The sequence below is a fragment of the Sinohyriopsis cumingii genome, chromosome 12 (assembly GCF_028554795.1).
Source record: "Sinohyriopsis cumingii isolate HCF-2022 chromosome 12, ASM2855479v2, whole genome shotgun sequence".
Classification (NCBI taxonomy): Eukaryota; Metazoa; Mollusca; class Bivalvia; order Unionida; family Unionidae; genus Sinohyriopsis; species Sinohyriopsis cumingii.
In genome coordinates this window covers 31479025-31495810 of record NC_142972.1, presented here as the reverse complement: position 1 = coordinate 31495810, position 16786 = coordinate 31479025, and the positions used below count along the sequence as shown (strand labels likewise).

Sequence of the window (16786 nt, the reverse complement as noted above, 5' to 3'; positions counted from 1 at the left end):
AGAGCACAATTTCATAAAGTGTGAGTAAAAACAAAACACGCCATCCTTATTATACAATGTCAAGACCAAGAGACATTTACGTTTTCTTTCTGGTCTATTCTCTTTTAGAAGGTAGTATGAAATTTCACATCAGGGCCAACGCATCGGCTCACATTGTCAATTTTTCCATTTCCATGTCTTTACTGGCACAAGTTCTTCATCATCTTCAATTTCTTCTTCTTCTTCTTCTGAATCCCTCTTCTCTGTTTCGTCTTGTTTCTGTTTCTTCTCTTTTCTCGTAGGGCACTCTGAATTCCAGTGTCCTTTCTCCTGACAACGATATTAGGTATCTTGACTTTTGTCTCTCTTTCTTAGACGAAGCAGGTATTTTGGAGACAAATACCCATTTACCTTTGCAGATATAGCAAACTTCGTTAGCACACACTTTCGTATGACTCTCATCAAATCAACGACCAAAAGAGTAAGTTTTGTTGCCACTTTCGCCTGTGAATTATGCTTTCGTATGACTTTTAGCAAATATTTGACCAGCAGGTCGATCTCTGCTGACTCTTCCATCTTCTTGATCGTTTGAGAGTGGAATGAATACTCTGACGCTAAGACACTCTCCTTATATACAGGGACCTGCTGCGTATGAAACCTAGTCAAATGTAATTTTGCAATAAGATGAAACGATTTCATTGAGGAAGTAAAAGGCAATGATGTACCGTATCGCCTCACACAGAACCTGAAGTGTTAGCTCAGATCCGTGTCAGCGATTTCGAAGACGACATAACTGAGCTTTCATCAATGCTCTCCATTTATGCCACAAAACCACGAGTCCTGATTCACGCCAAAAGAAATTTCGTTCGGTCCATAAAAAAGAGTGTTACATCTGAGAAACGCAAAAACGAACTTCCAGGAAACTGAGAACGACGGCTTATACCTACAACGTGAAATGTATGAGTTCAAGTAGTGCGTAAAACTTAGTCAAATTAAATTTTTATAGTCTAGACGAAACGATCTCTTTTCGAAGAAGAAAACAGACACCAAGCGACAATGGCGATCCGTGTCACACAACACTTTTCAAAATGTATATGATCAGAGGTTTGTTCTAGCGATCTGCACGGTTAAATTAAATGTTGATGTATTTTGTAATAAGACGGACACAGTTTCCATGGGATCGCCCATGGAACCATTGTTCGTGCATTAGTTTAATTTTTTGAAATATTTTTTTTATATAAATCGCCTATAGGATAGACCCAGTAAAGCATGGCCATTCTCGTCACTGTGTGAATAGCTACTCAAGTCAATTCGAAGTGAACGCGGTAAGAAAATAAGTATAGCCAATGAAATGGCTTACAACGGGTGATGCATTGTTTTGTTCTAGGACTGTGTGGCATAATAATCCCTATGTTCTTGCGTTGTTACCATTACAGTGCAGACAGACTGAAATGTGAACTTACAAGCCCTCTTTGTGTGTGTTGTACCATTTCTTCTTACCACATCAAAATACTGAGCGTCACAGTATTGGTTCGCGTTTTCAAGCTGACCATTTTTTTTATATCTCACTTAAACATTTTAACATAAACACTCACACTCACATCGGTAAAGTCAGAACAGATGTGTTACAGTATTGAGAGGGCATGTTATCTTTTTTTTCAAACTAATAAATTTGGGGTTTGTATGAAGTAAAGAACCGAAAGTACAGTGAAACTCAAGGATGATGACCCAATCTGTCTGTCTATTGATGCGTGTATTTACTTAAGAAGAAATATGACCTCTAAAACACAAAGAGATACGGCAAGCATGATTAGAATGAACATAACGATGTTTTCCTTCACGCCCGTGTAATTTAGAGCTTCAATCCTCTTTGAAGACAAACTTGGTCTCCTTTTGTAGGGCTTGAAATAATAAAAAACCTGAAAAAATCTTAAGCACTTTGCTATAGATAATTTCATCAACAGACTAAACAACATAAATACCGTTACAACACTAGAAAGCCTTAAATCTTCTATCAAAAAGAAATGCATAAAAAAATTAAAGATTAACGATAACTAACCAATGAAACCGAATTTAACAAAGGCAGTGACATGTGAAGAAATGGCTCTCACTTTGGAAAGGTAGGCGAACGTACTCTGTCATGCACCATCAACTTGAAAAAAAATTATAAACAGAGAGAAACCTGAATTCAAAATTCAGTTTTTTTTTTCTTCAAAATTGTTTCGTTTCTTTTTTCTTTTTTTTTTTTGGAACAAATCTAAGCACTAATATAGAGTGGAAAAGGGAAAATGCACATACAAGCTTTTATATTTCTGAAAAAAATGAGGGGATATTCCTAACGTTCATAATCACCTATATATGCTTGGACTTGTCTGTGACTTATCCACAAAACAAGATGTACATATTTCTGGTCAAGCTGCAAGTGTGTGCGTGTTTTTGAAAATGGTAAAAATTGGATATACAATTTTCTCGTGACACTTATAAAGTGAAGAGTCTGTGCAAGTGTCAAAAGCCAAAGTCATATAAGTTTTGTATTTTGTACGGCTTGTAAAGATTTCCACTTTAGAAAATGTGAAGTATCACAAGTTATTATCACAAACAGAAGTGGAACATAGGGGCTTGCAAGAAAGAAAATAACCCAGACAGTTGGTGTCATCAAGAGTGCTAGAGACGGTACCCGAACTTGCTTGCTTGCTTACTTGAATTAAAGTGATTTTCGCTCTAATGGAGCATATATCACTGGTTTAATAACCTTATCCTGTGAGAAAGCCTGTCGTCAGAGGAGGTCGCCATCTTATAACCTAAGCGACCGCCATAGCTTCAAGTTCAAAAAAAAAAAAAATTCAGGGCTACCCCATGCTCTCGAAAAGAAATAACATTCCATTGCCTATGATATGTTAGTCAGTTAGAAGAAAAAATACAGAAGTGAGTCTATCAGCACATGATTTCTTTATCTTGGTTAGAAAGTGCGACTCTAAGTCCTTCGTTTCCGTCGCTTATCAAAATTTTAAAAAATAGTAATGTTCTGTAAAAAAGTGAGTGAGTGTTTCTTTTAGTTTTGTGCGTTTTTTTTTTGTTGGTGATAATATGGATAATGTAAGTTCGGTTACAACGAAATTAAAAGAATTAGGCCCAGAACTCGGTGTGGAGGGAAGAAATATACGCAACAGTAGCGGGAGCAAGAAATGCAGACCTAGCCAGTTAGCACTCCACCCACCTCGAGAACACAAATAACATCTAGTCAACATCCGACTATACCTAACAAACAACCTGCCCCGGAAAGAGTGGTGGCAAAACAAAGGGCCAATTATGTTAGACAAACGGTATGGCAAACTCAAATGTAATTATCGGAGGCACTACGTTCTTTTCTGGGGCCCCGAGTGGCCGAGTGGTCTAAAGCGCTCTCCGTTACGGATCACTGTCATCTCACCTTTGTCTGCGTGGGTTCGAGTCTCGTATTCGGCTAATGTGGGTATGTGAGAAAGCTTGCCAGTAGCTTCTCGTGGGTCGGTGGTTCTTTCCGGGTTTTTCCCGGGTTCTTCCTCCACTATTAATACTGGCCGCCATGTATAGCCTATCGCGTGCTGAAAAATGGCGTTAAACACTACAACAACAACAACGTTCTTTTCTCACTCCGATACTGCAGGCAATCTCAGCTGAAAGAACAACCACAACAACAATAACAGCGACAGACACCATAGCAGCGGACTTGAAACTATCTATCTCAACTAAAGAATTAGTATCAGAACCAGAAGAGGAAATTGAGGCGGTTGAGGAGGAGGAGGGGGACGCTGACACTCGTTGAGAAGTACACCGAAATGGGACTAGATCAAGCATTGTATGACGTCAACAAAGCAGGGTAGTTTATTAGAGTCATACAATACGTTGCCTACAAATCTCTAGACACCTTTAAACCAAGACCTTCTCAATGGGGATTAGGGTCAGAGTTCTTCCCCAATTCTACAAACAAACCTACGCTGGATACCCCCTCAGTCAACTGGTAGAAGCCGCTGCTTACATTGCCGCCCATCATGGCTACGCATTTCCTGATATCAAGAATCATGAGACTAGGAGTGCGAGAAAGAACGTGAAAGCAAAAGAGAGACGTGTTACCTTCTAACAGAAAAAAACAGCCTTTTTTAGGGCTCCAAAAGATTGCTTTTTATTAACTAGGGAACCATATTTGGCTTGGTATCCCTCCTTGACTAAACTATTCTCGAAACAAACTTGACCCATTGGAACACCGCAACAAACTTAACTTTTTAAACCTAACAGTGACCAAACTGGTATATGTCTCTTAGACATAATGATTTAAATAAGATCAGTATGGCTATTTTTATGTACACTACACTAAGTACTAATATTAGATAGATATGTTAGGAAGTAGGAAATTTAACAGACTCGTTAGATTTGAACTAATTGCACAAGTGGTTAACACATTATTGGTACTTTTTACTGTCTATTAGCAAAAACGGGACTTGATTTGAAATAAGTACGCGCTAGCGTTCTGTTGAGTACTTAACACCCATGGCTGTCTTTTTGAGCACCTTTTTTCCTCCTTTACCACGCTCGGACAGAAAAATGAGTGTGTGGTGAGACTATTCCCACTCATGTTTAAAGCCTTTCAGTCAGGTTGTTAAGGACTAGTTAGTCCTACACCTGAGTGGCTAAATTTAAAAGTAGTCTGTGAGTACATAAAAGCCTGGGGATGAGGCTCTCTTTCCTTCCCCAGGAGTAATTAAAATCACGCGGTGCGTTATTAAACCAGTGATATATGCTCCATTAGAGCGAAAATCACTTTAATTCAAGTAAGCAAGCAAGCAAGTTCGGGTACCGTCTCTAGCACTCTTGATGACACCAACTGTCTGGGTTATTTTCTTTCTTGCAAGCCCCTATGTTCCACTTCTGTTTGTGATAATAACTTGTGATACTTCACATTTTCTAAAGTGGAAATCTTTACAAGCCGTACAAAATACAAAACTTATATGACTTTGGCTTTTGACACTTGCACAGACTCTTCACTTTATAAGTGTCACGAGAAAATTGTATATCCAATTTTTACCATTTTCAAAAACACGCACACACTTGCAGCTTGACCAGAAATATGTACATCTTGTTTTGTGGATAAGTCACAGACAAGTCCAAGCATATATAGGTGATTATGAACGTTAGGAATATCCCCTCATTTTTTTCAGAAATATAAAAGCTTGTATGTGCATTTTCCCTTTTCCACTCTATATTAGTGCTTAGATTTGTTCCAAAAAAAAAAAAGAAAAAAGAAACGAAACAATTTTGAAGAAAAAAAAAACTGAATTTTGAATTCAGGTTTCTCTCTGTTTATAATTTTTTTTCAAGTTGATGGTGCATGACAGAGTACGTTCGCCTACCTTTCCAAAGTGAGAGCCATTTCTTCACATGTCACTGCCTTTGTTAAATTCGGTTTCATTGGTTAGTTATCGTTAATCTTTAATTTTTTTATGCATTTCTTTTTGATAGAAGATTTAAGGCTTTCTAGTGTTGTAACGGTATTTATGTTGTTTAGTCTGTTGATGAAATTATCTATAGCAAAGTGCTTAAGATTTTTTCAGGTTTTTTATTATTTCAAGCCCTACAAAAGGAGACCAAGTTTGTCTTCAAAGAGGATTGAAGCTCTAAATTACACGGGCGTGAAGGAAAACATCGTTATGTTCATTCTAATCATGCTTGCCGTATCTCTTTGTGTTTTAGAGGTCATATTTCTTCTTAAGTAAATACACGCATCAATAGACAGACAGATTGGGTCATCATCCTTGAGTTTCACTGTACTTTCGGTTCTTTACTTCATACAAACCCCAAATTTATTAGTTTGAAAAAAAAAGATAACATGCCCCTCAATACTGTAACACATCTGTTCTGACTTTACCGATGTGAGTGTGAGTGTTTATGTTAAAATGTTTAAGTGAGATATAAAAAAAAATGGTCAGCTTGAAAACGCGAACCAATACTGTGACGCTCAGTATTTTAATGTGGTAAGAAGAAATGGTACAACACACACAAAGAGGGCTTGTAAGTTCACATTTCAGTCTGTCTGCACTGTAATGGTAACAACGCAAGAACATAGGGATTATTATGCCACACAGTCCTAGAACAAAACAATGCATCACCCGTTGTAAGCCATTTCATTGGCTATACTTATTTTCTTACCGCGTTCACTTCGAACTGACTTGAGTAGCTACTCACACAGTGACGATAATGGCCATGCTTTACTGGGTCTATCCTATAGGCGATTTATATAAAAAAAAATATTTTAAAAAATTAAACTAATGCACGAACAATGGTTCCATGGGCGATCCCATGGAAATTGTGTCCGTCTTATTACAAAATACATCAACATTTAATTTAACCGTGCAGATCGCTAGAACAAACCTCTGATCATATACATTTTGAAAAGTGTTGTGTGACACGGATCGCCATTGTCGCTTGGTGTCTGCTTTCTTCTTCGAAAAGAGATCGTTTCGTCTAGACTATAAAAATTTAATTTGACTAAGTTTTACGCACTACTTGAACTCATACATTTCACGTTGTAGGTGTAAGCCGTCGTTCTCAGTTTCCTGGAAGTTCGTTTTTGCGTTTCTCAGATGCAACACTCTTTTTTATGGACCGAACGAAATTTCTTTTGGCGTGAATCAGGACTCGTGGTTTTGTGGCATAAATGGAGAGCATTGATGAAAGCTCAGTTATGTCGTCTTCGAAATCGCTGACACAGATCTGAGCTAACACTTCAGGTTCTGTGTGAGGCGATACGGTACATCATTGCCTTTTACTTCCTCAATGAAATCGTTTCATCTTATTGCAAAATTACATTTGACTAGGTTTCATACGCAGCAGGTCCCTGTATATAAGGAGAGTGTCTTAGCGTCAGAGTATTCATTCCACTCTCAAACGATCAAGAAGATGGAAGAGTCAGCAGAGATCGACCTGCTGGTCAAATATTTGCTAAAAGTCATACGAAAGCATAATTCACAGGCGAAAGTGGCAACAAAACTTACTCTTTTGGTCGTTGATTTGATGAGAGTCATACGAAAGTGTGTGCTAATGAAGTTTGCTATATCTGCAAAGGTAAATGGGTATTTGTCTCCAAAATACCTGCTTCGTCTAAGAAAGAGAGACAAAAGTCAAGATACCTAATATCGTTGTCAGGAGAAAGGACACTGGAATTCAGAGTGCCCTACGAGAAAAGAGAAGAAACAGAAACAAGACGAAACAGAGAAGAGGGATTCAGAAGAAGAAGAAGAAGAAATTGAAGATGATGAAGAACTTGTGCCAGTAAAGACATGGAAATGGAAAAATTGACAATGTGAGCCGATGCGTTGGCGCTGATGTGAAATTTCATACTACCTTCTAAAAGAGAATAGACCAGAAAGAAAACGTAAGTGTCTCTTGGTCTTGACATTGTATAATAAGGATGGCGTGTTTTGTTTTTACTCACACTTTATGAAATTGTGCTCTTTCACCTCTCTCTATCCCTCTGGATCATGTTTTAGTTAGAATTGAAATGGAAGGATGTTTTTCTTCACGCACGCTCTTTAGGCATGCAAGTCCGTAAACAATAGTCAGTCTATTCATCCATCATTTTGTGTCTTGATGTTTCCTAAAGCACACACTGATGCCATAAAATAACGGGTTAAATGGGTTTTGTAGTGTTGGGAGTGGGGGTGGGGGTGGAGTGTAGGTGTTTGGCAGAGTTGGTCATTGCAGGTGAGGGCTTAGGTGCTTTCAAAAAACTTTTTCTTCTTCACTCTGTGTTGATGGAATATAATGGGTTATTTTCTTCACTCTCTGTTGATAGTATATATATAAAGGGTTATTTCTTCACTCCGTGTGGATAATGTATAATGGTTTTCTTCTTCCCTCTGTGGTGTGCGTGTGTGTGTGTGTGTGTGTGTGTGTTAGCGTACGTTGTGTAGATCGTATATTTGGTTGTTTTTTTTTCTTCCTCCCGAGTGTGGATAGTATATTTGGGGTTTGTATGCGTTAGCGACCTTGTGTGGATAGTATATTTGGGGTTTGTATGCGTTCGCGTACGTTTGTGTGGATAGTTTATTTGGGGTTTGTATTATCTCCCCTCTGTGTTGATAGTATATTTGGGGTTTGTTTTTTCCTCTTCCCTCTGTGTGTGTGTGTGTGTGTGTGCGTGTGTCTGCACGCGTATGTTGTGTGTATTGGTCTCTGTTTGTCCCTATAAAACTCACTTTATCCCTATCAGATACACTCTACCTACCTACCTACACTAGCGCGTATTCAGGTCAGCCACTTGCAACACTGTTGCCATTTATCCCCTAGTGTTCAGTACAGTGACGTCACTGACGCTGGAAATTTTGAGACTATAAATATCGACTTGGGGATTTCCACATTTTGTAGCTATACATATATACTAGAATTCATAAACAGGAACGTCACTCAAGCTGAGGCTATAAAAAGATAGTGGGATTTTCCAAAGGAAAAACCCACAAGTTGGAGCTATAAATAGATAGTGGGATTTCATAGGAATTTCAGCTGATTATAGATACATAGGTATTTATCCACGATCGTCACAGAAGCTGATATTGTAAGTAGTTACTAATTTTATCCATATTAGTCTAAACCATTGTAACTTAATTTTCGGGGATATGTTTATTTTCCTTTAAATTCTGGGACAATTTCGTCATTTTAACGTTACTTTTAGTCACATCCATTTTGTCGTTGAGCATTTCCTTGATTATAGCTATTTATAGCATCATTACAATTATGCAAATTTTTGAACACCCCAGCAAGATTTCAGGTCTTCGTAATGCTTTATATATAAATCCCACGCTTGTACTAGTGTATGTATGTTTCTGTCTCTGTTGTGTTTGACCCTCTACCATCATTGTCCCTAGATAGTCCCACCATGTTCAATTCCCCTTGACGCTATACAGATCCACCATGTTCAATTTCCATATGTTAAATTCCCTTGAGGCTATATCCCCCAGGGGTTTCCGTAATGTTAAATTTCCCATTGTCCCTAGACAGTCCCATGATCTATTCCCCATGTTAAATTCCCATTGTCCCTAGACAGACCCACACTATAGTCCTCTGTTCCATTCCCCTTGTCCCTAGACAAGCCCAAACTCTATTCCTCATGTTAATTTCCCTTGTCCCTAGACAAACCCAAACTCTATGTTAAATTCCCATTGTCCCTAAAGTGGCCCAGCGTTTTTCTCCATGTTAAATTTCCATTGTCCCTAAAGTGGCCCAGGGGTGTTTTTAATGCAAAGTCCCATTGTCCCTAATGTGGCCCCATTCACTACTTCCCTCTAAAGGATTTTAAAGCAATACACTGACTTTAGAAATGTACCTAATTGAAAGTAAATGTTCGATGTCATCCGCATCCACAAGAATGTCTTGAATTCTTTATTATTAATAATATTATTGTTATTGTTATTCATTATCATTATGATTAGTAGTTGTTATTGTTATTCATTATCGTTATGATTAGTAGCAGTAGTGTACACAGAAGCTCACGCGCACCAAAAGCCCCGATATGACGCTATTACACAGACTCATTTGAAGAAGAACGAGCTTCAGAAGTTTCAGTTGTTTATACAGTTGTTAAGACTCTAAGGAATTAAATAATGCAACAGAAAGAAACGAAACCACCAGGTTCAGGAAACATAATTAATAATTTATTTCTCTAAGTAACAGAGTGAAAATTTAAGAACAAACTTACAGTATTGTAATTAAATCTCAAATAGCCGTGATGTTTTATCACAAGTGCAAACCTATATGGTTTTCTGAATGAATTTTACAATTAAATGTGCTGATGTACCAATAGCCTTGAATATATTGATGTACCAACAGTCGTGATGTATCACAATGATATAATCGAGGTAGCTTTGAACTAATGCACAATATTTCGAAAGTGTTGTTTTAATATAAAATGTCATTGAGCAGCTAGTAATTCCAATGAATAACTTAATGATTCCTCTCAATTGCTTTTCTTAACAAAGCACTAAATAATCCCAATAATTGAACTTAAAACAAGAATGATCAAATATTTACTAAGACACAGTAGGATGCCCCAGTACATGGGTTAGTTTGGAGAATACCATTAAAATGTAAATACAATCGCTTCCAGAACATTGTAAATTTGTAAACAACGCTAGACATTGACATTGATGGACGTAAACATCTTAAAACAATCACAAAAGTCATCCAGGCCAAACATGACACAAACCCCTCATAAAGCAAAAGAAATATGTATTCGATAAAGTCTTCTTTTGCATATTAGTCAAAGATACATATGATACAATAGTACTGAAAATTACATAGGAAGATGTCTCATGAATGACACGAAACAAAGCTATTAGGGACTTGTATGCTCGGGAAAGTGCACCTGCAATAATACTGTAACCGATTGGGTGGATGGGCTAACTTGTTTAAATGTAACCGATTGGGTGGATGGGCTAACTTGTTTAAATGTAACCGATTGGGTGGATGGGCTAACTTGTTTAAATGTAACCGATTGGGTGGATGGGCTAACTTGTTTAAATGTAACCGATTGGGTGGATGGGCTAACTTGTTTAAATGTAATAATAAATTTAAAGAATGCTCAAAGTCAGGACCTTTTTATTTTGACTATGAAACTGTGATAAAATGCTTAATGCAAGATATGTGACTAAAACATGAATATATGTTTTGGATTACGTGTAACATAATGCAATACACAAATGCTATACAGTGTTAGCCTTCATAACCTTTATAACCTTAACGTAATCATTCAGCAAGAAATGGACGACCCACGGAGTAGGTTTTTTGAAAGTTAGCCTAAATTCTTAGCGTGGCGGTAGATAGCTGCTTATTTATGTGGCACCATATTACTTTTATATTAAGCTTGAATCAATAGCAGTGAATTGAATTGTTTCATATTTTATATATATATATATATATATATATATATATATATATATATATATATATATATATATATATATATATATATATATATATATATATATATATATATATATGTGTGTGTGTGTGTGTGTGTGTGTGTGTGTGATTCAAGTCTGTTTTTGAGAATAAAAAAATTAAAATTCGTAGACCTGTCTTATTTTTATAAGTGCTTTTTAATGTCATCCAATAAAGTTGTAATCATAACTACCTTAATACAGTGTTCTTTTTATTTGGTGGAGACATGTTGCTAGAGGAGCTAATGTTGACAGCTACCTGCCGAATTTCGAATTTCGCTCCTGTTAAACTCTTCGGAAAATAGTCAGGTGACGTAAATTTAACCAATCATTGCTTGTCCGGGACAAGTCTGATGGTGCCGAACAGATACTATACAACCAAAGACACAAACTCAAGGTTAATAAAAAATTTTTAACTATCATCTCTTGTCCGTTTACACTCTGGCATTAGAAAAATATATAAGCATTAGCCCTACGTATTATGTCGTACTTGAAGTCATAACCAAGATAATTCAACTTCGGTGAAGAGTACACAACTTGCGATGAAGGCTGATAACATTAATAATATATTGACCAGCATAAAAATGAAGAATACGCTATGAAATATTCAAAACATACTTATACTTATATCAAAGAAGGCCAGCATTTACAATCAGCAAGTGAAATTTAATCAAAACTATGAACATGGCAAATTTACTGTGTGGAACCGGTCATGTGATCTAGTGTCGGCTATATATATTTTTTTTTACTGCAGACGTATTTTCGTGATGTAAGCTGTTGAGTCATCGAGCTTAGTGCTATGATTGACGTATTTTCGTGATGTAAGCTGTTGAGTCATCGAGCTTAGTACTATGATTGACTAAGATAATAGACTGAACAACATGGTACACTTATGTTTATCCTTTATTTTGTCAAAGCTTACTGCGTTTGTCTGGCTAATGAAACTTGCGTTTCATACTGAACAAGTTTGTAAGGGGTACATTAAAAATGGAAAACAAATTAATACACATTTGCGGTAATATCCAGCCATACTCAAAAATCGCTTCTGTTTATTTTACTAACATGCATTTGGAAAACAGATATAGCCTTGAAATTACCTTCCACAGGTTTAGCTTGACCATGTCTCACAATATCTCGAAAAGGTCACACAAGTATTGCAAAACTCACTTTTATCTAAACTGTGTTACATTCAGGTTCAAAGGACACACAAACACCAAGTAAGGGTCCTACAACTTTATGCAAAATAAAGCAAAAATCTTCACAAAAACTAAAACCCAGTGTTTCTTATAGTACCAAGCTTCACTAAATAACTGCCTGTTCTACCACTCTGCTCTTGTTTTAGTAAGGGTTAGAAAGAATTGATCTTAATTTATTTAACATTTGTGCCTTATCCAAGGGCATGAACTGGTCCATGCTCAGTTAGCCATGGGAAGATAAACAACAAAATGGAACATGTTGACATTCTCTGGTATCAAATATCCAGAATGCTGGGATTAATGTTCTGGCCAACTGTCACTACTAACAGATATAATCTGATCCAGGTACTTAGAGTGAAATCATATGTATAACAAACTGTCAAATTTGGATCACTATATCGATCGAAGAATGCAGAATGGTTTCCAAGTGATCAATCCATGTATCGTTGTAGATGATGATGTCATCGATGTACGAGTCACAATTATCTAGATGCCGTATTTGCCGGCCTATAAATTGATGCGGAGGAAAATGTCTAATCAGCAAATTTGGCAAATTTTCCATCCTTCATCCTTATATAAGTCAATGCTGAGTATAAGACGAGGCCAGATCAACACCTCGGATTGTGTTTTTCACTTCGTTCCACACAGCATTGCGAATTTTTTTATCCTACCTGTAAAACATTGACCTTTCCATTCATATCTTTAAATGTAACTAAAAGTACTTAATTTGTTTCACAAGAAGTATTTTAAACGTGTTATATACTTTGAACTACATATAATGACGCTGATCTGAAAATTTATTGAGTTACAGATAGGATAAAACTTGCAATGCTGGGTGGAATTATAATAACTTCCGGTTTCATAAATATTAAAAGTATCACTGTATGCTATTTCAGATTAGCAGCAATATGGAAATTGCATCATTAATACTAAAATGCATTTTTTGGGGAGGGAGTGGAGGTGAAGAGAGGTACATAGAGAAACATGGATATGTATTCCGTTTCTTTTTGCACCTCGTGATCAAAATCAGAGATGGTCCGATATATGAGAGAGAGAAAGTTCAGCTCTTCGTGGATTTTCTTTTTCTTTCTTTTTTATTGCCCCTGTATTGTTGAAGCTTTTGGCAAAGAGAAAACACATTAATAAATGAAACAGTAAATGTAAACTATGAAAATACATACCATAATCCTTCAGGTTTTCAATATTCTAAGTAATTATACCCAAATCGTCTCCATTATGTTAAATTCCTAGAATGACCATTTCGTGCGCTGTCTAATTTTCTTTGCAAGTTTAACGACTTCTCCATTCCCAACAATTAAGATTTTGTTTAAAGTGCATGTACTCTTCCTGTACTTAGGCGGCAATTGTTTTTGATCTTTGCTCATGCTAGGTGTACTTTAAATTACTGTCGGTTCTGTCGGCAAGTTAAAAAATGTCACTGGATGAGAAATTAACAATAGTAAGCAGGCATTTCCTTTAACTACTGTATATGGTACGGTATTCATAATACTCATGGGTAGCCTCATTTCCCGATTGGTAGCCTCGCTAATCTGGTCTGCTGGGCAGAATCTTGACCTCAAACAGGTGTTATCTTAAAATGACTTAATACAGCCATAGCATATTTAATTAACATGTAAATACCACTCCAAAGCCACGTGATTCTTTTAATAATGAAGTGGAAAGAAAAATTAAAAGGAATTGCTTAACTAGTGGTATTAATTGATGATGGAATATGGTACAGCACTTGTACACAAGTAAAATCAGTCATCATGTATGTAAACAATACAGATTTACAATTGTGAAGACATCTGCGACTGTCTGGCCGTCTGTCTGTCTCTCAATGGGGCATACGGATTATTTGATCATTAGGTGCAAGATGGAATATTTCTTTGTCATGGTTATTCATCTTCTAACTTGTAAATTCTAATGCACATATATCTAATCAGATTTAAGCAATGTATATTACAAACAACGTACATTACTGGTACATGCTGCTTTTGCGCAATTACATTTGATCTATGTTAATTTTTAATACTGATGATCATGTAATTGTTATCATTTTCATTAAAAGCTGGAATGGTATACTTTTTCGTACCAAAAGGCATCACCAAAGTCCATCTGGGGTTACAAATGACGAAATTGTTTTTCATCTATCAATTAGTGGAATTTTGCAAAATCCTTTCGAAAGGTAAAACTCTGTGACATATTTTGCATTTCAATTCTGTAGATGCAGTCAAATATTATTGGCACTGGAAACGAGTTTCTTTTAGTGACACTGTTGAATCTTCTATAGCCAGTACAAATGCGAAATGCTTTATCTGATTCAGGCTTGTGAATACAATAGTGAACTCCAGTTGCTTTTACTTGGTTCTAACAAATCTTTCTCCAGCAAATATTGAATTTCTTTTCTCAATCATTTGTTTGACAGAATTCATCTTGTAACGATGCTGTTTCGCAAGTGTGGAATCGTCAACTTTAACACCATTGTTTTATTTCTTTGTGCTGGAACATGAAATATAAGCATGAATAATCACACGACATCTGTTTTACCTAATAATTTTCCTTTTGTTTTAATTGTGAAATTTTCTGGAACCAGATTATTTACTATATCTGACTTCCAAAGAGTTATTAAACCAAAGTAGCTATTGTCAGATTGCATTTATCGCTTACATCCTCACTGTGTGGGACAGGTAAAACAAAATTGATCTTTCTACAGGGATGTCTCCTGTCAACAACTTTAGACGAGATTCCATTGTACATAGCTCGGATCGAGCTGATACAATTTCTGCCGAATCCGCAATTATTTAGGACTTTCATAATAGAACCATGCTCTATCCGATCAAAGGCTTTCTCCTGGTATAACATCAGGTTCAGTGACTGTGTTTAATGAATTTGCGCTAAATCCTAATGCTGTTAATTTTGTTAACTTGCTCTTAGGATGAGATGATGAACATGCAGTGTTTAACGTGCGTTTACCCATGACACCGGTAATGTTGCACTGTTGACAGTATTTAATTATGATTGAGATTTTTTCCATTTGCTTTGTATTTATACACATTAGTCGGTACTTCAAAGGTAATCAGTTTCCTCTGAAGTTTCAGCAAAACTATTTTATTGGTATATTTTTTTTTTTTAAAAAAAAGAAGAATTAGCCGTTGTTGAATTAATTGCAGCTGTTTATGTTGGCGTCTTCAAAGGTCGGTCGATTGTAGGTATAGTCCAGTAGCATGACTGAGTGTATCACAGCATACATAAGCGGATTATGATGTCATGATGCACTGTAAAGATGGATTTGTCTAAACGAACAAAGGATTTGTTTATGTAACAGGTAGATTCCAGTGCATTGTATATCCAAATTTGTGGCTTCCTTTTGTGGTCCCTTTGAAGTTCTCCACTCCAAATCCACCCCAACATAAACATTTAAATATCAAAAAATGGAGTGGCAAGGGTCAGAGGAAGCTCGGACATTGATTATATGTACAAATTCAACAGCGAGAAAGGCTGTCGCCAAAGAAATCGGCAGATGGTATATTGTTCCGCCAATAAGGAAATAAAATTGCAATTTGCGACATTGACGAAGCCCAGGACGATCCCTGCTTTAATTATTGCGGATCTTTATTTTGTTATTGCAAATTCTGATTCGTCAGAATTTAAAATTACTTTCAGTCAATATTTTAAAGAAAATAATCCAAATTTATTTGTTGGCAAAATGCCATTTTGGTTTTGAATTTATTATTATTTCCATTTTCATCATATATTCCGTTTTTGTAATTTCATTTAGATTTTATTTTTTACCAATTTATGTTCGGAATTTCTGATCATATTGTGTTTTTTGTGAAAGTAGAAATGATGTTATGTGTCTTTACCCTAATTTTTGGTAGATGGACCTTGTACCTCGAAAGTCGAGGAAAAGAACAATCTGTTTGGTGCTGGTTGGGACGGGGTTGGTGTGCCTCGGAGTAGGTTTCATCATTGGATGGTTTTCCCGCGGCTCCACCATACACAATTCGGAAACAAAACCAGAAAGGTAAATTTAACGATTGCTAACATAAGAAAGATCGTTTCTGCACAATAGCATTATCTTTTGTTATCACACCCTCCAGATCAAGCGTTATGAAGAGGTTTCTCTACCATAATGATGACGGATGTGAAGTGACGTTGAAAGAGTCAAATAGTTACTGAAGTAAGGAACGTGGCTGAAAACTGAACATTTTTGTCATTGACGATGCACTAACATGAAAGATTATGAATGACTTACTCTTACGTTAAGAAGGGAGCCTTCCTGAGGTCAAAATGTCAGATGTTAAGGTCAGTGTGACTGAGAGGGGTCTATATGGGGGGGGGGGGGGCATAATACTAAGATGAAATTGGATATCCGGGGAGTGTGATGCTACAATGAGGCAGTTATGTTTTCCCTATAGCACTGGTTGAAATAATTAGAGCTATTAATTATAACGGAACTGTCTGCCTGAGGGCAGTGATCCTAGGGAGTGAGAACCCACACCTGCTTTCGTGTGTCAAGTATCACGTTTTAACTAGACTGAAATGTGGACTTGGAAAGTGGTTTTACTAGATTCACAAACTTGAGAGAATAGAGGTTTCGTAGCTTTCAGTGTGAAAGGATTAATTAGATTTTTTCTCTCT

The 16786-nt window shown here is 36.6% G+C and overlaps 1 protein-coding gene across 1 annotated transcript in view; it reads left to right on the top strand.

Annotated features, from left to right (window-relative positions):
- Window positions 1–16786, top strand: part of LOC149786196 (glutamate carboxypeptidase 2-like) — a 158837-nt gene that overhangs the window by 10537 nt on the left and 131514 nt on the right. The window contains exon 3 of the mRNA XM_089976552.1: window positions 16024–16169. Within this exon, the coding sequence (XP_089832678.1) occupies window positions 16024–16169 (146 nt within the window). The remainder of the gene's footprint in view (window positions 1–16023; window positions 16170–16786) is intronic.